General features: G+C 43.5%; 1 protein-coding gene across 3 annotated transcripts; it reads left to right on the forward strand.

Annotated features, from left to right (window-relative positions):
* The first annotated feature begins 1,736 nt into the window (after positions 1-1,736).
* Positions 1,737-22,063, forward strand: esrp2 (epithelial splicing regulatory protein 2). Of its 3 annotated transcripts, none has more exons than XM_070975220.1 (16): positions 1,737-1,811; positions 1,984-2,136; positions 2,639-2,767; positions 8,513-8,626; positions 10,046-10,160; positions 10,465-10,560; positions 11,223-11,277; positions 11,761-11,871; positions 12,439-12,571; positions 12,848-12,890; positions 14,912-15,213; positions 15,889-16,122; positions 16,551-16,749; positions 18,144-18,348; positions 18,443-18,641; positions 21,902-22,063. In XM_070975220.1, the coding sequence occupies exons 2-16, from the start codon at positions 2,005-2,007 to the stop codon at positions 22,061-22,063; spliced, it is 2,229 nt and encodes a 742-aa protein (XP_070831321.1). In that variant the 5' UTR covers positions 1,737-1,811; positions 1,984-2,004. The 3 variants fall into 3 exon arrangements, with proteins under 3 accessions (XP_070831321.1, XP_070831330.1, XP_070831312.1); XM_070975229.1 differs by lacking the exon at positions 1,737-1,811 and adding an exon at positions 20,071-20,171 and having other exon boundaries at positions 1,855-2,136; positions 21,902-21,969; XM_070975211.1 differs by lacking the exon at positions 1,737-1,811 and having other exon boundaries at positions 1,855-2,136.
* The last annotated feature ends 1,468 nt before the right edge of the window (positions 22,064-23,531 follow it).

Below are 23,531 nucleotides of genomic sequence, written 5' to 3' on the forward strand. Positions count from 1 at the left end.
ACTGGTTCAGTAGAAGACCTGCAAACACGTCACACCACATGACCCCTCGGCTGAAGCAAAGTTGTTGTCTGTGTACGCAAGTGGCTCCAACAGGTTTCTTCTGAACTGTACAAGTCTTTACTGATTACACCTGCTGAAAGGAAGCTATAGCTTGTCTCCTTTTGTGCCACAGACAAGACGACATGTACAACCATGTGCTGTCACGAAGACAAATGCTCTTTGCTGTTGCAGGGGAATATCATTATGTGCCTAGGATTTCAGCTGAAGTGTTTCCCAGTGTGTCCCTCGACTAATCAAACTGGTTCACCTGGAAAGATTCATTTCACATGAGGAAGGAGGCACTGGGAATTACCTCTCAGACTGGGGGATTTGTATCAGTGAAAGGAGGTGAAGAGACAAAAGGGCTTACATTCACTGCCATTTGCTGGCCCACAGTGAGCAGAGATGGGAGTGTCAGGAGCAACAAAACATGGCATTCTGGGAACCGGGCCAACGACTAGTGAAAACTCCAGCAGGCCAGTAAGGACTTGTGAAGTTATTGAAACCTGTAGCTCTTTTGAAATGGCATTTTATTTTGAGTATTAAAGCTGCTCTGAGATGAAAATATAAGCATTCAAAAGAGTGTGAGAAAATGTGTGTGACCGTAAAAAGAAAAGTTGCAGCACAGTGACAGGAACTTATATACCATATAACAGTGTGAGTGTGAAAATGCACAGCAGAGTCACAAAGAGAAAACACAAAAGAAACAATACATTAGATGCTACCGGGTGCTCATTCCACCGTTCTTTCTTCCTTCTGTTCTTCTTTCTGTCCATCCTGCATTTCCTCCTGTTCCCTAAAATTGTCGTACTATAAACAAACCCACAGAAATGTTATCAAGTACATGAAAATGAGCGGAAATATTCCTAATGATGGCACTGCATAGCAATCATCCAAAACTGACATATTCAAATGTTTGGTAAATATTTGTCTTGTGTAATGTAGGTGTACAATTTAGCTTAACATCAGTGATAATTTTAAGAACAAGATTGTTTTTAACTCCTTCCTACCACACAGTGCTTAAGACTATAACAAAAGTGCCAGTTAGTTGAAGAGCATAGCAATAAATACAAAGCAGGGTGAAATCAGTGTATGCTGCAAAACTTTATTTTAACGTTGTTAATGCTTGTCCTGACTACTACAGACCTCACAATAAGTGTTGTCCAAGTCCTGCCAATACACTTTACACTCTGGTACAACTGGGTTAAGAAGTTATGCAATGTTTACCTCCAGTGAGGCAATGAACATATAATAAATTCAGCGTTTCTGGGCTAAAAAAAAAGCAGACAATGAAAACACACAGCAGATGTTCTCTGAGGATATATATTCAAAAAGGTCAGATACAGCCATCCTTCAAGAGGTACAAAAATATTTTTTAATGTAAAACAATAATCATACATTCACACCTCCGTGCTGCTCACTTACTCTGCAGTATCACTGTGAAACAGCAGCAGACTTAAATGCCTCATGGAGGTATTACCGTCCTATTTTGTTTGACTACTTCCTGATTCTACAAATCTGACCAATGATATTACAGCACTCAACCAGCGTCCGGCCCTCACCTTTCCAAAATAGCCAATAGGCGACGCCTCCGGGACTCTCCTCGCGCAGAGGCCGAGCCATACAGGTAACTCAGGAAAAAAATAGAAAGGAGAGAAAAAAACCCCTGCAAGGCTTGTTATGGAGTTCGTGTGAAGGAAACACGGATTTCCAGCCTTCTTTACCAGTTAAACCAGTATCTCTGGATAGAGCACGCTCAAGTACTTCAACAGGTAGAGTCTCTGACCGCAAACTCTTCCGTGGCTCCTCTGAAAATAATCTCCCCCTTTTTTCTCTCTCCGTTTACCTCAATTGAGTTTCCAGTCCTTTTGTTCGCTCTTCTTATCACTTGGAAAAAGGTGAACCCTCGTGTCGTTTTTATTTTAATCTTTGCTTTAATTGTAGTTTTTACCCTTGTGGTCCCTGATGGCTTCGCACAGTGATACTCTGGTGGTGTTCTTTGGGGCAACAGCTGGTGCAAATGGGGGTAAACTGGGTTCGGATGAGAGGGAAATAATTCTCTTGGTGTGGCAAATTGTGGATCTACATGAGAAAAAGGTATGGACCTTTTTGACCCGTTCGTTCGTTGTACGGTTTCTTGTGTACCCAGAGTGTTTGTGGCTTAGTGTCTACCTGTAGTGGAACAGTATGTCTGACATTCAAACCAACACGGTGTGCTCGTTTCTCGTGCTAGCTAACGCTAACTTCCATCTAAACGGCCGTCTTGCTAGCTCACCTTTTTTCCGCAGGTGTGCGACCAGATTTTAACAAGCAGGTGAGGAGTGTGATTCGCCTAATGGACACAGCACACCTTTTTGGTTTGGCATGTCAGCTTCTCGATTATAAAACAACGCTTTATTGACAATTAAGTGCCTTTCGCAACTACATTGTCAATTTGTTTGTTTGACTTTTTTTTTTTTTTTTTCTTTTTAAATATACAAGAGTTAATTTCCTGAACGTGGGGGCTGTAGCCTGTAATTTGCCATCACTTAGCTTTTTTTTTTTTTTTTTTTTAATTCACGCTCTATTCTGCGCCATGAAACGCTAAATCCCTTTACAGGTCGGGAAGCTTCAGAGATGTCTTGTCAAGCCAGACACTTTGGAGCTGACAGAGGAGTGCAAAGAGGAGACAGGAGTGACTGTGGACGACATCATCAAAGCGGAGCCCCTGGATAAAGCTCTGCTGCAGGTGAGTCTTGCTGGTCACTTTGGGGCATTTCCCATCTCAAATGGGCCTTAAAAGGCTCTGGTGCTGAGTTTCCCACCAAGGCCACTGCAGCAGCTCGTAAAACCTCTTTGCATCATGAGAAGCTAATTAAACCAACTTTCCTCTCACAGTTTTTGCCTGCAGCGAGATGAGACATGACAAGTTTGACTACTCACTATTAAGCTGTTGAGTTAATGGTGTCAAAGGAGTGTCAAATTTCCCTGATGACCTTTAACAAAAAAAAAAAAGAAAAAGGTTTTCCACCTGGGTGAGATGTGTCATTGGTTCAGTCCTGACAGTTAAACTGCACTGACAGTTTGTGAGAAGCTCTGGGGCGAGCTCCAGGCATCCGGAGATAAGGAGGAGTCGCAGGTCGGGTCTTGTCTCGGCCTGATGTGAGCTGCAGACATCTGGAAGGCGGAATGTTTACCTGGGACCGCACCTCTGTTTTAGGCTGCAGGACAGAAGGAGGGGAGGCTTTCAGATCTCGGGCTTCATCCTCAGCAGTTTGTTAAAGCGTAGTAACCAAGATCCCCCCCCCCCATCAGGAGATGGGTTTTGACTGAAATGCTTATGTTGCCAAACATGTTCCTCAACCTCCCCTGACAAGAGTGTTTGTTTGCACCTTTCCCACCCCTCCAGTGTTTGGTAGTTTAGAAACCTCTCATTATCATGCTGAACAGTGTGTTCGCTGTGATATTAGTGCTGCTGTGGCGTGAACGCTGAGCGTGCACAAGCAGGCTGGTTTGGGTAATCAGTTGAAAACGGGGGTTGTTTTCTTCGCGTTCTTTCTCAGGCTTTATGATGATGCTGTTGGGGTTATGACACTCGACACATTGCCTAAGCCCGTTCAGATTTCCTAGCAGTTTGCTCTAAATGCTGAAGTCATTTGCTCCTCATGCAGGTCTGGTGAGACTTCAGCTCCACTGTTGGTTAGTTTGTGTGCTGAACCTTCAAATATTAACCCAAGTAATCAGTTCGCTCTTTTCATACCTTTATCTCACAGGCGACTTTCTCTCGCTTTCCTAAGGTTAGTTTTATCCTTGTTGATACAGGGAAGAAAAAGAAAGACATTTTTTCAGATAGTGGTGTAGAACTGGACTTTAGAAACATGTCGCCCAGTCCAACTTAAAGAGGGAAACGAGCAGCTGCCTCTTATTGGTGGTCCTGTCGTAGAGCCCCCAAGGACATCTGTTGGCTTTCTGTGGTCAACGATTTATTAGGGTGGAGAAGGCTGGAGAGGTTAGCAGGGCTGTGCAGCACTTCATACCCAGTCATGATGCTGTCACCTGTTACCAATGAAGCTGCAATGATGCATTCTGAATAATACACAAAAAAGGCGTGAATGCTGGCAGACATGCGTGCCAGGGCTCCGTCAGTATAGACTGATGTGTGAAAGGATGATTGTTTTATGACTGTCGCTGTGGTCCTAATGTCACATCATTGTGTGTGTGCGTGTCACCGCTGCAGCTCAGTGTGGGATCGTGCTGACAGAAGGGTGAGCAACACTCAGCCTGTTGCTGACGATACAGGCCTGGCTTTAGTCTGAGACACTGACAGCATGTCACAGCCTGCAGGTTGTGATGTGAGACCTCACACGCCTCGTTGTTGTTGTTGTTGTTGTTGTTGTTGTTGTTGTTGTTGTGAAACTGAAACATTGCATCCTCTTACTGATGCGATATGCAATTGTTTTTCAACCGTTTTAGACCACAGCCTGAAATGCTGACTCCCAGCCTCGGCTTGAAGTTAAGTCACTGATATTTGCTTCTTGCTTGCAATGGCAGCCATATTGTGACACAGTTAACATGACGAATCACATCTTAAGAGTGATTCACACAAACTGGATCTTAACACTCCAGCAAAGGCTGTGCACAGATGACACTCAGAAATCAAAATTTTTGGGAACGCAAACCTCCTCTCAGCTCTTCTGGGTGTGTCTGCAGATTCGTGTCACGTTGATGCCTCTACAAAAGGAAGAGGCATTTTGATGCTGACTTTTGTATTATGATATGAACGCAAAAAGTTGGAAATCTCATTTATACAATTAGTAAGAATTATTAGAATTATAGAAAACCAGAATTAGTTAGAAATGATCATTCTGACTGCAAGCAAGGTCCAGCTCTGTGCCCTGAGACATGAGGCGCTTAAACAGTTAGCTCAGGGACTGCCCTGACACTCCCTGCTGCTCTTATCGACGTTTGTTTCAGCCGCCGCCACCACCCTACCTCACCTCTGCATACAAACACTGACAGAACCATGTTCAAAGGCCACTTCCTCCCACTCATCTGTGGAAATGCCTTTCAGAGGGCAGAGTGAGACGGAACGTGGGTTCAAGAGAGATTTTGTGTCGAAAGCATTTGAGTCTTGAAATCATTGTGGAGAAACAGATAGTGATTTTTTTAATTGACTTGACTTCAGATTTCTAAACAGTGGGCACGCTGTGGAAAACATAAATAAAAACAGAATGCAGGGATTTGCAAGTCCTTTTTAACTTCATATCAACTGAGTGCAATATAAAGATAATTTATTTAACATTCAAACTGCCTGTGGTTATTCTGAATTTGATGGCAGCAACACAAACAGAGCAACAAAAGACTGGGAAAGTTGTGGAATGCAGCACTGAAGGATATTACAACATGAGTTCAGGAACACTTCAGAAAACCACTGCCGTCACTGCATCTACAAAGACAGTACCTTGCAAGGCATAGCCATTCATCAACATCCAGAAACACAGCCAATTTCTCCGAGCTCATCTGAGATGGACTGATGCAAAGTGCACATTTCAAATCACTTTTGGAAATCATCATACAGGTTATAGAGCAACATATGCTGCAATCCAGACGACGTCTTTGTCAGGGACGTCCCTGGTTATTCCAGCAAGACATGCACAAGCTACATCCTGCATGTGTGACAGCAGCGTGGCTTCGTAGTAGCAGAGGTACTACACTGCCCCTACCTGCAGTCCAGACCTGTCTCCCATTTAAAATGCGTGGCACAATATGAAGCACAAAACAACAAATAATTCCCAAACACTGAGTGTTGTTAAAAGAAAAGGTGATGTAACACACTGGTAAACATGCCGCTGTCGAAACTTGTTTGGATCATGTTGCAGGTATCAAATTAAGAATGTGTGTATATTTACAAAATACAGCTTGAATGTTGCGTATCTTGTTTTTGTACTGTATTCAATTGAAGGTAGGCAAAAAAAGGATTTGAAACTGATTGCATTCTGTTTTTTATTTATTTTTTACGCCGCATCTCAGTTTTTCTGGGGAGGGGGGGGGATCTTCATCTGTTTTTTGTTCAAGTAGTACAGCCTGCTGTTTATACACATTTTTCATGTATTAATGGTCCTTTCATTTATAGGACTATACTACTACATTGATCATGCTCATTGAAAATGAAATTCAGCTAATTAAAGGTGGAAGCACTCTGACCTTTTTTGTCATCTCTTCATGAGTTTGGCTCAATCGCCTGTTGTCTCTGTCTGTCTGTTGTTAGTGCAAGATTGGCCATCTAATCAGCTTTTTTGCTGTTTCTGGAGAAGGAGAGAGGATGTGATGTCACGTCTTCTAAAACATTTACTTTTCTCCCATTAATCTGGTTTTAGTATCTGGCCAAGGTGGAGCTGCATGCACCGTTATGAGCAAGCACTTAATATTATCACTGTAAACATGAAATTGTGCAGTATGGCTGTGCTTTAAAATGTGCCACTAAATTAATGTGCAGACTTTTGGAGTATCATTTAGTTTTGGTTTGGAGTTAAGTCACTGATATTCATGCAGACACATGCAACTCTGAGAGAAAACAAAAACACATCGACTGTGCAGGTGACTTCCTGTATATTCAGTGAATGAGGTCTTGACGCATGCATTGAAAGAGGAAGTAAAAAATCAGCGATTTTAATTTTCTCTCTTTTTTCTCTCGCTTTCTCTTTCTCACTTCTTTGCTACTTACTTAGGTGAGTACAGGTGGATCCACTCACCGTTCTTGCATACAGTTTATCTCTGGCTGCCCTGTCAATTAGTAACCTCTGTATCAGGTCCCGGTCACCGCACAAACATCACTATTTACTTATTCAACAACTCCAAGAGAATGTGAAAGGCATCCATACTGTCTTAATTTGTGTTGCTTTTAGGGTGATTCCTGTTGCAAAGGACATTTGGACTTCATTTCCCAAAGCATGTGTTCCCTTGTCGGCAGCTGGTCGTCGTGCAAATAGCCCTGCATTTCTCTCCGACTGTTAAGCAGCATGTCTCAACACGCACCTCTAATACTCTCTCACTGCCTGGAGATCTGTCATATATAGCCAGTGGCCATATGAGACTAGTCAGCACTGGGTTTTAGGTGGTCTTACACCCAGACAGCCTAATTGTACACTTAGAGAGGTGACTTTGAGATTTCAGGGAAGAAGGGGAAAACTAACATAATGAATTAGCCAATGACGCTTGCAGACAGGTACTCTCATCTTGTGTGGGAGCATTGAGCAACAAGTAAATACAAGCTGCACTCAAGGCAATATTAGGCAAATAAATCTGTGTGTGACCCATGTATGAGAGACCACACACCTTCTGTATGGACCCCACGTTGTCTCCAGATACCTCATGAGAACACCTGAGGCCTAAATGCGTTAAATGTCCACTTAAATGGTTCTAGAAGACAAAAAGATGAGTTTTGATTCTTCGATCTTTGTCAGGGAGAGAATTAAGAGCCTAAGAAGCTTGATTTACAGATTAGTCACAGCATAACTTTGAGAAGCCTAATTCCACAAATCTGACCGTGTTCCTTAATATCAGTATGTATTGACTGACTCTGTGGTATGTGAAAGTGGGGAAGTACTGCTGATCTCACTGAGAATCAGCAGCTCTCGCTTGTTATGCTTTGCCTGTCTGTGTGGTTGATTCTCAATGGCTCTCAAGCAAACACCTCTGCACTGCCCAGTGTAAGAGCGTAAGCAGCCGCTCTCGGCACCCGAGCGCCCATAATTGTTTTTAATGGTATGGCATGGAGCCAGTGGAAGTGAGTAGCTGGTGAAACATATAGCGACCCAACCTCACGGTTTGATGGACCAAAAATGAATCCCCTAAAATCAGAAGAATATATGTAAGACATTCTCAGAAATGCAGTCATGTGACCTCAGGTGTCATTTGCCTTTGCTGTATGTTGACATTGAAGTGTTGGCCTCTGTTGACAGTGCAACGCTGCCAACAACACATTGACACAACACAAGGAATGGGGGCTCATTGGATGTGGTAGCTCTAAATACATACGGGAGTTGCTGGTATTTAGGTCTGGGTGTTGTAACCATTAGAGTTTACGTAAAATGGAGGCCGACAGGTTGGACTGGTAGAGGTTGTTTTTCCTCTTGTCTGGCTTTGACTGTTGGCCGCAACCAAGAGAAAACTGTGATCCTGGTGGTTAGTGGCATGATCATTCCTCTCCTTTGTCTGCTCTCTCTCTCTCTCTCTAGACAAACACTGAAACCTGTTAGACAAGCCACGTTCCTAATGAGGAACAAATGTCAAACACAGCACCACCTTCACTTGTCTGCCTTTCCACTTGAGTCCACTGTGAAGGTCTCCCTCACATAGTGAATGGTGTTTGCACAACATGAACCATACTTTATGTTTTTTTAGGTATTTCATGTATGTTCAGGTTTCCCATCATAGGTACAGCTTCTGAAATGTGATTACTTTCTTTTCTCCTTCTCTCTGTTTGGTACTGCAGTTCCAGCAGTCTGTATCATCAGAACTGAAATGCCTCGGCAGAAGCTCGTACACGCTTTGTGTCAACAGTCCCCTCATCATCCGACAGGCCCTCCACCCTGAAGCCTCCAAAAAGGTAATACTTCCCATTGCTATTTCTCAAAATGGCCAACACCTTATGCCAAAAATGTGTAATTTTTGCATTTGATATTCAAAATGGAAAATGTTTTCCCAGTAGTATTTCATTCTTTTACAAAGCCTCCTACTTTGCATGTTGCAGAGTCTTGTGAAATGTTTGTAATGGGAGAAAATGTCAAAATGAAAAATGTCTTAAAGCTGCGTGTTTCTTTGCTAATTGCTGAGCAATAGCACGCCGTGGTCCGCCTTGTAATATACCCATAATCCACTAAGCAAACAAGTCATGTGTTTCTCTGCTTACGGCTACAGTTATAGTGCGTGACGCATCATATGGGAACCTCAAACATGCAGAACCAGTTAATTTCTAGAAATGTGTTGGACTCACTCTTTTCTGTATTAGCTGCAAATCCTGAAGATCTCCTTTAATGTAGTCAAGTCTGTCTAATTGTCAGTAATGGAGCATAACTAAGTCCATGTACTCAAGGTACTTTTACTTGAGTATTTCCATTTTACTCCACCACACCTGAGGCAAATGTTGTACTTTTGTCTTTTAAGGTCTTCCACCATTACTTTTTTACTCCACTACACTTGTCTGACAGCTTTAGTTATGAGTTACTTTTCATATTATAATTTTCAACACCTTTCTTGTACAGTTATCTTAAGATAAATTACCTTCTTGGATTAGCAGGTAAATTAGCAGACGTGGTTCTCACGGGACCGCAACACTGCAAACGTGATGTGAAGAATATGATGCATTGCTGTAGATTAAAGGACTCCACAGTATATAAAGTATCTAAAATGGGCTCAGATTTAAACACCTATGGCAGTAAAATGCAGCATACACATGAATGCAGCAGTGATATTAATCCAAAAACCTCATATATGAAAGTGAAACACTAACAGGGAACATTTTACTGCAGAATGAGTACTTTTAGTTTTTATACTTTAAGTACATGTGACTGATGATACTTTTATGTCAATAAGGTTTTGAATGTGGGACTTTTACTTGTAATGGAGTGTTTTCACAGTGTGATATTAGTATTTTTACTGAAGTAAAGTATTTGAATAATTCCTCCAGTACAGCTTTTAGCTCGCGGTCTGAACCCTGTCTTAATTGATTTCTTGTGATCATCATTCACTCGCAGATGTTTCCTGTGAGGCAGCTGATGTGGCTGTTGTTCGGACTTGTTTGGGCACAGTTTGCTCAAAAATGTGAGATGTTTTCATCTGAAAACTGTGCTGATTTGTTCATGAATCTCCATAAAATATTCATAGCTCCACATGAATTGTGAGTTGCACTGGCCATGCCAGAGCTAACAACACAGGCTGGAATTACTTCCTAGCTTCCTAGTGTGTCCAGTATCCATATCAGATCGTCATATTGAATCCTTTAGGTTTTTTATCTCCTTCTTTTCAGAATCTTGTGCTTCCTGAATGTTTCTTTTCATTCGTGGACGTGAGGAAGGAGTTTCACAAATGCTGCCCAAACGCCGGCCCTGCGAAGAAGCTCGAACTTGCCGCCATGTTGGAATGTATCCTTTACTAGCCTGTCCACTAAAACTGGATTTGTAGCCACATCTTATTGATACTCTGTTATAAATACAAACATTATATTTCAGGGAAGATTCAAAGAAAAATGTTACATACATCCTTTTGAGAAGCAGAAAGGTGTTTACAGAGTGTGTACGCTGTTCTTTGCCAATTCAGTGTAGGCGTACTGATGTTAAAGAAAGTAAGCACACAGTCCTCACAGCATGACGCAACAAAAAGTCGTACAAAGTCAAATGACAGGCAGCTTCAACTGGTCAGTGTCCTTAACTGCGTGCGTGTGTGCAGATGTGGGTCTTCCTGCTGTGTCAGAGCAGGTGATGGGGGTGAGGGAGGTGAGGAGCATGGTGCAGTTAACACTCTGCATCCTGGCTGAGCCTTACAGTAAGTGACATGATTCCCAAAATGATCGGACCTTGAACTATACACTGCCATCATGTGGCACTGTTAGCAGCGGACCCTAAACTACCTGTGCAGAAAAATGTAAGGCCCCTATGTAGACCAGTGAAGTGGTACGCACTGCTCACAAGCACTTATTAGTGTGCGTTAACCCACTCTGGCTACCTGATGCTTGGCTTTATATAATCAGCACTGTGACTGCAAAACTGAAGCCCAAACGCTGACAGAAAGAACACTTTTAACTAGAATTTGTGTTAGTTTGTTGATAATTGAACAGTTTCTCAGTGATGTTACTTCTGGTCCATGAGCCTGAAATACTTGGTGCTTCTCATTGAAACTAGATCTTAAAATGAGTGTTGAAAAGCAACAAACCCTCGTAGTTGCCATGAGATGATTTACTGCACGATGGATGGCTGTAAGTTGACTCCAGATATGTTGCAGTGCAAATAAATCAAACTCTGATCTGATATCTTGACTGTGACAGTCGCCTCTGGCTTTACCCCCTTAATAACAGCAAAGTATGTGTTTGGGTGCGATTGGTAACAGGAATGCAGAGTGCTTAAAACACACACTGCTCGGCAGGGTGAACCTGTTCAAGATGGAAAAGATGAGCATTGTTTTTGGTCACATCATGTTTTTTTTTTTAGATCACAAGTTCTCCTGTGTTGAAACGGTGAACTACAAGTTTGATTCCGGCACATGGTATGTATGAACGTTTCAGTAAGTGTGTATTTACCTCATCTCTGTGTGTGTTCTTCCACGCCTGTTAGCCAGCAGTGTTTACAGACCGACCTCAGTCTTTGGGGCCCTTCGCATTGATTACAGCAACAAGGGAACCGCAAGTGTGTTATTAAAGCTGTCCAACTTTACCATCAAGTGCTTACCTGGCTGTCTAGCAGCAGAACACCAAATCCCGCTGCTCTCAGACAGTCAAGAGCCTATCACCTTGACAACCCCCTGACATTTAATCATGGGAGTGGGTTACTGTGTTGAGCACTTACTGTGAGTGGCCTCTGTGTCTACAGCTCGTGGACCGTTTGCTCGAGTTTAATAAGAGCGATGGTGCTTGTGTTTCTTCTAACAGCTACAGTCATCTACAGGGATGCCTTTCAATAGTCTGTTCTGATTATTCTTCATTCTAAATAAGGTCATAATGTCATTAATGGTTTTTTGTCCACTCTTCAGCAGTAAGACGGAGCCGGTGGACAGTGAGACAGTGATCAGAGCGCGGGGGCTTCCATGGCAGTCCTCAGACCAGGACATTGCTCGCTTCTTTAAAGGCCTCAGTATTGCCAAGTATGTTGGACTTGATGAATGTCTTCTGACAGCCCCATTACTCTGATGATCTTATTATCTGTATTATCTTTACAGTGATATTTATTGTCTTTATTTGAATGTCTGCTGCTGTTTTTTAGCTTCCTGCATGTTAGTCAGGGTGCAGATTTGAGACCTGTGTCAGATAGAAATATTGCTCGTAAAAGCTAAAGGGAACTCTGACTCCAGTTTGCACGGACCTTTCTGTTGTATTAATGTTACATTTTCAAGCGTGGTCGTGCATGTTATCTTGTTAAAATGTCTGATAATCACAAAATGTGCTTTCTTGCCAAGATTTATACCACTCTAATGTCTGTACATTAAATATGAAGATGAGCTGTCAGTCTGTTAAAATCTCCCTACCAGCAGTGCAGCTACATGTTTATCATACAGGTGTGAGAGTGGCACAGAAATTAGTTGGAACATATGAACATATTTCCCAAAATGTCAAACTGTTCTTTTGACTGGCATGACAAGAACCTCTGTAGTCATGTAGTCACCCTGGCTGCATTCACGGTGTTCATACTCATGCATGTGTCTGTGTTTCAGGGGCGGCGTGGCCTTGTGTCTTAACGCTCAGGGTAGGAGGAACGGCGAGGCTTTAGTTCGTTTCATCAACTCAGAACACAGGGATCTGGCCCTGGAGCGCCACAAGCACCACATGGGCAGCCGCTACATCGAGGTGAGATCCAGCATTTATGTCTTGTTCAGTCATATTGTCATTTTGGTTCTTGTGTTTTTAAAAATAGGTTTAGCTGAACATTAGACCCCTTTATAAATCCTTAAATCGTCAAAATGAGCCTGTAAAATGTCTTCTAACGCTAAATGATGATTAAGTAAATTAGACGTGTGTTGACTCCCCTCAGGGTGAAGATCTGTGACTTTGTTTGACTTTGTCACATCTGTATGGGTTAAATTTTCTTGATGACTGAATCCAGTTTTCCTCTTGTCTTCACAGGTTTACAAGGCCACAGGAGAGGAATTCCTGAAGATTGCTGGAGGTCAGATTTCTTTTTTTTTTCTTCCTCTTCTCTCCATGTTGGTATGAGGACTGATGGTGAAAGACTTTCTGTTAGGGAGAGGTAGACTTATATTTCATGGCTTCCCAGCATCTTTGAGGAAAAACAAGACCCCTCCACATCTGTAGAAGAGCAGCGGTTTAGTGACCGTAAAAGAAAGGATCTCCTTTGCGCTCTGGCTCGCTCTCCCATTAGCTGTGTCTTTGCCTCATCCCAGTGACTCTCCAGCAGCTTATCATGGACTAATGAAAGACGCTTTGTGAAGAGCTTTCCCCACCACCTCCCCACCCATTCCTCACCTCCTCACCCCCAGCCCAACCCTTCAGAGGCCAGTTGGAGAGAAATTTCACTCTTGGCTAACAGCAGCACCTGTTGAGTTCAGCCTCGAGCTGCACTCCCCTGAGGGAGAGAGGGCCACCGGCCGGTGAAAGGACTGACTCAGAGCTGGTACAAAGGGGGTGTGAAGAGACAAAGGCAGGGCCCAGGGCCTCTGGACTGTAGAGCAGCATCCAGCAGTAGCTCAGGAGAGAGATAACAAACAAAGAAACACAGTCACTCAGAGCAGATAGCTTACAGTGGCTGCCAGTCTGACTGTGGACTTTACTCAGATACGGTAAGATCAGTACAGTTTGACAGCACATTGGACTTTAAGCAAATAGTTCAAGCAGAGATCAATAGAAATGGAAGTGGTTCGCAGTAAACTTGTGAATTAATGTATAATCCAAAACATTTAGTTTATGAAGCAACATCCCTGATGTCAGGGAGCTGTTTTCAGTGAGAGGATTTGTTTGACCTTTTATCACACAGTACAAATAACAAACTGACCAGAAAGAACCGGCACAATAAAACTGAAGTCTCTGAAAAAATATATGGAACACAACTGCCTGAGCAGTTACATACAGCCTGTGAGTCACTGAACTTTATATCCACAGTGTTTATCACCTCAGTTACTGGATAACTGTCATATCAGAGGTCATCACAGGTGTCTTTGTGTGGTTTCATTCCTTGCCTCCACTTTATACTGAAGCCATATCGTTCGGACAATACTTAAGTGAACATGGCTCTGTTAGCAATGTGCTCCATGTATACATTTCTGTGATCTGAGGTCAGTTGGTCGGCATTACACCAGATTGATTAAGTGGCAAATTGAAGGGATGACGGCAAGATACGTAAGATGAGATGACTTGTTTTTATAGCCGCTGTGTGTAGGTTGTTTTAGTTGACTTGTGGTCTTAGCTTTCACAAGTCTCAGCCACAGAGTGATTCTTCTTGAACTGCAGCAGAGTAAAGAGGAACATGATATAAACGAAGGAAACAAACCGGAAACCAAACGCCGGTGATTGTGTAATGTTGGTCAGTGAATAAAGCTGTATGAAAAATCTGTCGTGGTCCAGCTGGCCGTGCCTGTGCACACGTCAGTGGGCAAAGACAGTGTGACACTTTTTGGCTGCAAACCAGCCAGTTAGCCAGTACAAACACCCCACTTTTGTTTCTGCTACTTTGGTGCCCTACGCTGGATGGTTCATAACTTGATTCATTAGTTTTCACATATGGCATTATAAAATGGTTCATAGCATAATCATCTGAATTTTCATCCAGTGCTGTCATTGGGTCAAAATTTAGATTTTTCCTGTACTGTGCTCATGAACAAATGCATCATCCTCAGCTGTACTTTGTATTTAATGCCATTTAACAAGATATTAAACAAAGATGGTGAACATGCCAAATATCAAACATTCGCATTGTCATTGTGAGCATGCTTGCATGCTGCGGTTAGCATTTTGCTAAAAGCAGCGCTGTGCCTAAGTATAGCCAGACAGAGCTGCTAGCATGGCTGTGAACTCTTTCTCATGCTTCTATAAAAAGGTTTTCTGAAAACTGATTAAAGCAAGTTAACTAACAACAACATCAAAAAATAGAAATGTTGCTTGAGGACAAAATGAGTGTCACTGGGATGGTCTTATGATGTCAAGCATTAAATTATTACTGTCCTCTGACACCAGGCACGTCTAACGAGGTGGCCCAGTTCCTGTCCAAAGAGAACCAGGTGATTATCCGTATGCGGGGTTTGCCATTCACCGCCACACCCCAGGAAGTGCTGTCCTTCCTTGGTCCAGAGAGCCCGGTTACAGATGGCGGTGAAGGTCTGCTCTTTGTCAAGTACCCTGATGGACGGCCCACTGGCGATGCCTTTGTGCTTTTCTCTTGTGAAGAGTATGCCCAGAATGCCCTGAAGAAGCACAAGCAGATCCTTGGGAAGCGGTACATCGAGCTGTTTCGGAGTACCGCGGCTGAGGTGCAACAGGTAAATTGTCGTAGCTGTATGTGCTGGTGGAATCTATGAGCTGTAAGGTTTGTCATGAAATGGGGAGAAAAAAATAAAATAAAACCCCATCATGTCACATTCTTATGACTGCTGCTGGGAAACTGCTGTCAAAGTGCATCAAAGCATTCAAAATAATAATAATAATATTCCCTGTACAAGAGGTTTAACACATACACGCTTTGTGTAATTCCAGAAAAGTCTGTTTCATAAGAACATTAAGACTGGTAATATGGAGAGGGGAACTTGTGGTTTTCTATTTTAGACACAAACATGCCCATGTTTTCCTTGGCAGTAATTGGACTGGTATCCAAGGTGTGTGAGAAAACAGTCAAGACACTCAGGAAATCAGATGATTGTGGAGTTTTGTACAACTGAAAGTAACATTTTTACAGCACAATGTCTATCAACCTTTTGTCCTCTTGGCTTGTTCCTGTTGACTGTGAAATGTTAGTAACAGCTGGACCCGACTTGAACCAACCTTTTCTCATTTTAAAGTTTATATAAGATTTTGTGTCTCAAGCCTCCTCCTCCCTCCTCTGTTGTGCGCCTCGTCTCATGAGACATTTAGCCGAAGGAGATTTCAGGCATTTGCTGGAAAATGGCAGTAATATCTTTATGATTCGTCACCGTCCTTCCCTTTTTTCTGTTTGCTAGGTCCTGAACCGCTACATGTCAACGCCTCTGATCTCCACACTGCCCCCTTCACCCATCGTGCCCGTTCCGGTCCTCGCCACGCCTCCCTTCCTTCCAGCGACCAGCAACACTCGCGACTGCATCCGCCTCCGTGGCCTCCCCTACACTGCAAGCATCGAAGATATCCTGGAGTTCATGGGAGAGCACACCGTTGACATCAAACCCCATGGGGTCCACATGGTCCTCAACCAACAGGTCAGACTGGGGACTGGTGGGCTCAGGCACATGTTTAAAGTTTAAATTCTGAAAGTATTTGAAGTAAATCTACTTTATGGTGTTTTCCAAGTGAAGCAAAAACTGAATGAAAAATAAACTTTGAAGGGCAAAACTTTACTGTTTTAAGTATCATTTGCCATACGGATTTGATTATTCTTTGTCACTTATCACAATATCACACAGGAATGTGGTCTCACCTTCCAGTCATCTCATGAATGTACATGAATATGAAACTGAATGGTCAAATGTAACTTGATCACCCAGCCCTATCCTTCACCAAATTTTAGCCCAATCCATCACATAACGTTTGCAGTGAAAATGCCTCCTCCTTTGAGGGATTTTGTGCTGTATTCTGGCGCTCACCGCCTTGAATCTGTGCTGTCTGTCTTCCTGTGTCCTCTCTGCAGGGCCGGCCCTCTGGTGATGCTTTCATCCAAATGAAATCATCTGACAGGGCGTTTATGGTGGCCCAAAAGTGCCATAAAAAAACCATGAAGGACCGTTATGTGGAAGTGTTCCAGTGCTCCACGGAGGAGATGAGCATCGTGCTGATGGGAGGAACCCTGAACCGCAGCGGCCTCTCCCCTCCGCCCTGCAAGCTTCCCTGTAAGTCAGCTCCGCCTACTAAGCCTGTTTTCCTTTTGTTCAAAGTGGTATTTTTCTACTTATTGGGATACTGATCAATGTGGAAATGTTGCCTGAACAAGCAGGCAGCCATGTTTGATGCCTGCATTGAGCCACTGAATATCAGAATATTTGAGCTGTCTGCTCGTATGTATTCAGTAACATACATATTATACAGCTTCGTCTCAGCCTTCCTCTGACGCGGTGATGCCAGTATCAGCCGGCCTGTATACAACTCTGACTGTGTACTTTGCCCCAATATGGCTCTTTGTCGCTGTTGATTAGATTGGGATTGGCAGCCACTGAAGAGGACCTTCTGTGTTTGTTTCTTTTTCAGGATCATTGATTAACAAGTCATTACAAAGTTTTCACCTAGAATCCTTAAAACAATTTCAGTTTCTTTTCACTGATAGTTTCAGGCTGACTAACCTGGAAACACTTGAGCCTCTGCAAGGTCAGCAATGTTGTGTCACAGTGTTGGCACTGATGGAGGCCACAGCCGCCCATAGCTTCGCACAGATAGTGGCTGTTTGTATGTAAATACAACCATCATTCACCATCACCGTCTTATGTGTGTGTTTACATTGTAAGGATGGCAGCCTGAAGGACACAGTAAACATTGTAAATAAAAATACCTGGCAGACGGACGGTGGTTTTGGGGGGCCTTTCCTCTCTGATGGGGTGTTTAGAGAAAAAAAAATCTGCCTTTGCATTTTTTTAACCTGGGTCTTATTTTTTGCCATCATTCTGGTCTGACCTCCTGGTCTCAGTCTGTGACACATGCAGCAACTCTGCCAGACCAGCATCAACAGTTTAACCATTTCATCTGAACCACTTATTTGAAAGTAAAATTGAGTTGAATGTTAATACCCAGACCAACCGTGATACATGTCGAACTGTCCATTAGATCTTGCACAGTTGGGATTTGTTTAAATCTCTGTTGTTCAGTTTACCATGATTGATTTCAGAGAAAAACAGCAAATCGTCACAGTGGAGAAACTGCAGTGTGGAAACGTTGGGCCTTTTTACAAGAAAAAGTAACTTTAACAATTAACCATTCATTGATTTCGTAATTATCTCTTGCGAGCTTGAACTTCCTCTTTAGTATGAACTGTTTTTTCCCAAGGTCTCATACAGTTATCATTTTTTTAACTGACTGACGTAAGTCTGAACCTGAGATCTAATATGTCTGTAGGACTCATGATAGCTCATGGTGCTGTGAAAGTTAGGAGTGTTTTGTGACACACTGAAATCCCCGTTGCATTTTGTAACTCGTCATGTATGTCTCCATACTCCACTTAACGACTGACAGGACTGTGCATGCACTGAATACAGCATGTAAATGAGCGGCTGTGTGTGTTTGTCTCTTTCTGTAGGTCTGTCTCCCCCCACAGCCTACGCTGCTTTCCCCACCCCGCCAGCCATTCTCTCCGAGGCTGCTCTCTACCAGCCCCCCCTGCTGGCTGCTCCCAGGCCTCCTCAGTCCACCGCACACAGCCCCGCTCACACTCTGGCCTACTACCCCCCTCACCCACAGCTCTACATGAATATGAACATGAACTACACAGCTTACTACCCCAGGTTAGTGCATCGTCAGCTACAGCTAGTTTATGAAGTCAGTAAAAAGGTTTCACATCTCTAAACGTCCTCTTTTTGTTCTCTCTAACTTCTCCAGCCCCCCAGTTTCTCCCTCCACGGTTGGCTACTTTGCAGCTCCACCCGGAGCCATGGCGGCAGCTGTCGCAGCCCAGCCCCACCCTGCTGCAGCCGCCGCATCCCCTGTGCTGCCTCAGCCTGGCGCCCTGGTGAGGATGCAGGGCCTGCCCTACAACACTGGAGTGAAGGACATTCTCAGCTTCTTCCAGGGATACCAGGTCAGTACATGCAGCACTGAAATGAAGGCACAGACATAAAGGTGCATTGGTGTTTGCAGGGATGTAAAGGGACACCCAGAGATGTCTCATGCGTACATTTGTAGCCACATGCTGCAAAAGCGTTCCAGGGATTAAAACTACATTGTGGTATTGTTTTGTCTGTCACCATGCAGGTTGTTTTGCATTTAAAATGATTGGACTTTTCTGTCCTGACTGCGAGTGATTTTAGCTCTATTTGTAAAAATGTTCACACACTTGGATTTAAGTTGCACCTTCTTTGCAGAAGGCCCAGTGCAGGGTTGCAGTAAGCTGTGCCCACCTTTCACAGCAGGCACTTAATAATGATGGTGAAGTAAATGCTGACCAGGATAACAATAAGCAATGTGTTCGCAGCTTTATTTTGTTGCTTGTTGAACCCTTCCCACAGCCGGCAACCGAGCATGATAACGTCTAGAGCTGTCGGACCACTGAGCTCTCAGCCCTGCAGCCAGAAAGATTTACCATTGCTGCTGCTTATTGTAAAATCACACCACAGTAGTATTTTACTAAGGGACATGTGTGCACTTGTGCTCTTCTCCCTGCTTCTCTGTGCTTCCTATATTTTTTGCTGCCAGTCTAAATTAGGTGGAGTCCTTTCAAGCAGGTATGAACCTGGACAGGTGTGGCCCAGACAGTTTCTCAAATTGAGGAGGGAGAGGGGTGGGGTTTCAGGAGGTGGAGGGGGTTGGACTGATGTTGTGGCACAGAGAGTGTGTGTGTGTGTGTGTGTGTGTGTGTGTGTGTGTGTGTGTGTGTGCGCATGAGGGGTTAGCCAGCATCAACTTCACAAGAAATGAGAATTTCTTTTTGACTTACACACTGGAAAACTTTACATGCTGAAGGATAATTGCAGGTCCATGGCTGTACGATGTGCGTGTGTGTGTGTGTGTCCGCGTGTGCATGTGCGTGCGGCCGTGTGAGTGAGTAAAGCTGACTCCAGGCCTGACTGTTGGCTGAACTACCGTAATTGTATCCTAAATGGAGTGAGTGTGTTTTTCTGGCTGCACTAGAGTCTGTCACACTGGCTCTGTGTGAGAAAGTAGTTCTCACACCGGCACTGGTGTCCTGTACCACACAATCTCATGCTTAATCACACTGTGGTTCCAATGAAGCCTGTTCAGCCTGTATTGGAGTGTGTGTGTGTGTGTGTGTGTGTGTGTGTGTGTGTGTGTGTGTGTGTGTGTGTGTGTGTGTGTGTGTGTGTGTGTGTGTGTGTGTGTGTGTGTGTGTGTGTGTGTGTGTGTGTGTGTGTGTGTGTGTGTGTGTGTGTGTGTGTCTTCCTCCTTGAGTATAGTTTATACCTGTGTATCTTAAAACTGTGTACTTTCATGTCTGAACCATGTGAAGGCCTCCCACCCTGACTGTGCGTTCATTATTATGCTGTCTGTAGTACGCCCCTGACGAGTACAGCGGCATGGTTCAGATGAGCGAACAGGCCAGGAGTCTGATTCAGCCCAAAGAATGGCTCTGTCTGTAGGGACTCAACCCAAGGTAAGAAGAGCCTCCAGACCAAAGAACCAGAGTGGACAGAGAGGGTCTTTCCTACATTAAATAACACCTGCATGCAGAAATGGACGAGCATCAAACTGCCCACTAAGCACTGAGTTGGTGATTTGCTGGTCAAGGCGTCGAGGTTAAAGTTGGGATGAGTTTGGCTGAAAATGAACTTTTTTAAACTAATGTAGGCTACATAAAAAAGTACATTCCAACAGGTAACAGGTGCCCACTTCATTCTGTACTATAATAATTTAACTTTTAAATGACTACATGTTTAAACCAGCAAATCACCAAACCAGTGCCGAATGTAAGTTTGACCACAGTTCTCAAGATCAGCCCTTTCCCAAAGAAACCTTCTTCATGTGTTTATTAGGTTGCAGTCTGCACATGCTGCAGAAACATTGTAGCATCATGAATATGGCGAGCATGACATGTTGCATTTTACTGTGCTCACCGTGGACAGTTTGTGGGCACGAAATCCCAGAATATAATAAAAGCTGATTGTTGCTACAGTGGAGAAATGTCACTCTTCCCATAAGAGCAAATCATTATGAGCCATTATATACAGATCAGCCAAGTAACGATTGGACAGGTCTAATCTAAATGCCCAGTCTAGCCAGCCAGGTACTGAGCTCCTGACCCAACATGTCAGCCTGCTGCTTCTCAAACGAACTCAAGGCTCGGGCCTGTAGGCCTGTTTGGAGTGCTGAGTCCTGACAGACATTTGGTGAATATGAAAGACGTCACACAGAATGTATGTGGATTTAGGTCATTAAAGGTGTTGTTGGCACAAGTAAATATGGCAACACAACATCACATTGTGAAGGAGGAGAGATGTCAACAATCTGTCTCCAGAATGACTCAGCCCACCTTTAATCTGATGAAGTGCCTCCAGGCCAAAGCGGTTGCCTCACAGCTGTAACACTCACCATTAACATTAATCAGTAGTTATGGCTCAATCTGGGTCTGACTTGTGCCTTCCATTTATTCAGAAATGTGGTTTATGGGTTCACTTTGACAACCTGTAGTAAAACTTAGTTTGGAGAAGATCACACTCTCTACGCAAGAAGCTTGGTATGGGAAACACTACGTTTTGTTGCTCTTTGTAGTAGAAGAATAGAAAGAATAGATGAAGAATTATGAACTTTTCCGAACTGTTCCGTATTGATTCAGAATCACTGAGAACTTACACACTGCAGGATCAGTAAGTCTTGATTCAGCACTCCACTAAACCACCAGAGTCTGTTTTTGAATCAGGGTTTACCTCAGCTGCTCGACCATTTCCAGCGAACGCTTTCTCTCACGCTCTGACATGTAATCTGGAACATGTTGACGTAATGGGTAATGGGTTCTACTGCTGTCATTGCCACTGTGATCAGTGGGTTGTTTCATATCTGCATGTCTTAAGAAAGCTGATTGTTTTTTCTTGCATCAGACTTGAATTTGAAGCAAGACATGGATGGATGCAAACTAACATGATTAATGTGTGTGCAGTTCAGGTCATGTGAGAACAGCATGTACTCTGCTTTCGCTCTTTAAGCTCTGCTCATTAATCTCTCCCTCTGTCTTTTCCGACCTAACTGGACCGGTTTGATGAGACCATCTTTCCCAGTGCGTACTTCATCCTCAGCTTTGTGGGCTCCCCCTGGTGTCTTCACGGTGCAGCTGCACCGACTTCAGTGAGACTTACTGCCTCGGGTGTTTGTCTCTGTTTCCTTCTGCAGCTCCAGCCAGACGCCGTTCTCATCTTGTACAACTTCAGTGGCCAGTGCAGCGGCGAGGCCTTGATCACCTTCCCTAGTGAGGAGATCGCCAGGCGGGCTGTAGCCCAGCGCTCCAACCACCCCTTCTATGGCCAGCAGGTCCACTTGGTCTTCTGTAACTGACTCGCCCTCCATCTCTGTCAATTCAGCCTCCACTGAAGAACACCCGCCTCCCAAAAAGCAGCAACAGATTTTCAGTTGATCCCAGCGCCACTTAAAACAGCTGCTGAACCTCTCCCTTTTCTGTGATCTGCCATTTATTGATATGCAGCTGCCACTGCTGGCCCCGACACTCCTGAAGCCACCGCTGGAGTTTGGACATCCACTGGTGAAGCAGCTGACGCCATTAAAGCTTCGTGTGGAGCTGATGACTTTGTGGAAGCCATGCACAGCATTTCCGTGTATTTGCACCTACTGTAATAGCTGGTTGCAGAGACGAGATGTGTGGAGCCTGGACACACTCATATCAGTGTCTCAGCAAAGCCAAATATGCATGTATATGTGAATGCTCTATGTGTGCGTCCCCTAAACACTGTACAGATGTTCATCCTGAAATGCTTGAGGCTGTACAAACCACTTCTGCTTACAATCTTTTTATGTATTTCTAAATTTTCACTCTTAACCACTACAAGATTGAGACTTTTCAGAGTTTGTGATCTTTTGTGTTCTGCAGCTCTATGCAAACACAGATGCGGGTGTGTGCATGAACAATGTTTGATATGATGGCCTCCAGCAGTGTCGTGGTGCCATTTAAAAGAGACAAAAGCCATAGAGACTGTCTGAGACTACTGAAACAACAGACAAAATATCAAACTGCGTTCGACTTAAATCTCATGGATTAATTTGAACTAATCTTGAGCAGCGACTATCGGTTAAAACTACAGCAACACGACAGATTGCCAGTATACCTTCTGCCGTGTAACTTGTTTCTGTAAAAAGCATTTATGTGAAAAACTGTGTCATCCATTTAGACCTGTCCCAAGCACTACAGATTTATTTGCTCCAAAGAGTTAACTGACAGAGCGTCTTCTAGCAGAATAGTGATGAACTTATTCTATTTTTATTGGTCCCATTTCCTTATGAAAGTGGGTATTTTGTTATTAAATGTAAAAGGGAAGAGGCGTATCCTGAAGCCTTAAATAAAGATGGACCTCAGCTACTAGATCTCTTCTGTTTTGGTTTCCAGACTATTTATAATGATGAGTTTGTAGCATGCTTTAATGACCGGAGTACTGTGTAAAAGCTGAATGAGTTTTTCCTGTGACAGGCCTGCTGACAGCTATCTTAGTTTTTTCCTCATTAGTGTGCCTACATTACCCAGAGTGCAATACTGGCTCAGACAGGGCTAGGTCAATCTCTGGTGGCAGAGAAGATGTTTGTTTCTTTTGTCGCAAGTTTGAGACTTGTATGAATTTAGATCTGTGTATAAAACTGTAAACAATAAAAAAAAAAATGTTGACAATGATCTAGGTTTCATTTGGTCTCATTTAAAGAGATGAATTCATAACACACCAGTAAGACATGCTGCCCTGATGTAACTCTGGAGATTTTCATTTCATAAAAGGAGTAAATACACTTTAAAAGCTGTGAT

Source organism: Chaetodon trifascialis, chromosome 1 (genome assembly GCF_039877785.1).
Source record: "Chaetodon trifascialis isolate fChaTrf1 chromosome 1, fChaTrf1.hap1, whole genome shotgun sequence".
NCBI classification, from domain to species: Eukaryota; Metazoa; Chordata; class Actinopteri; order Chaetodontiformes; family Chaetodontidae; genus Chaetodon; species Chaetodon trifascialis.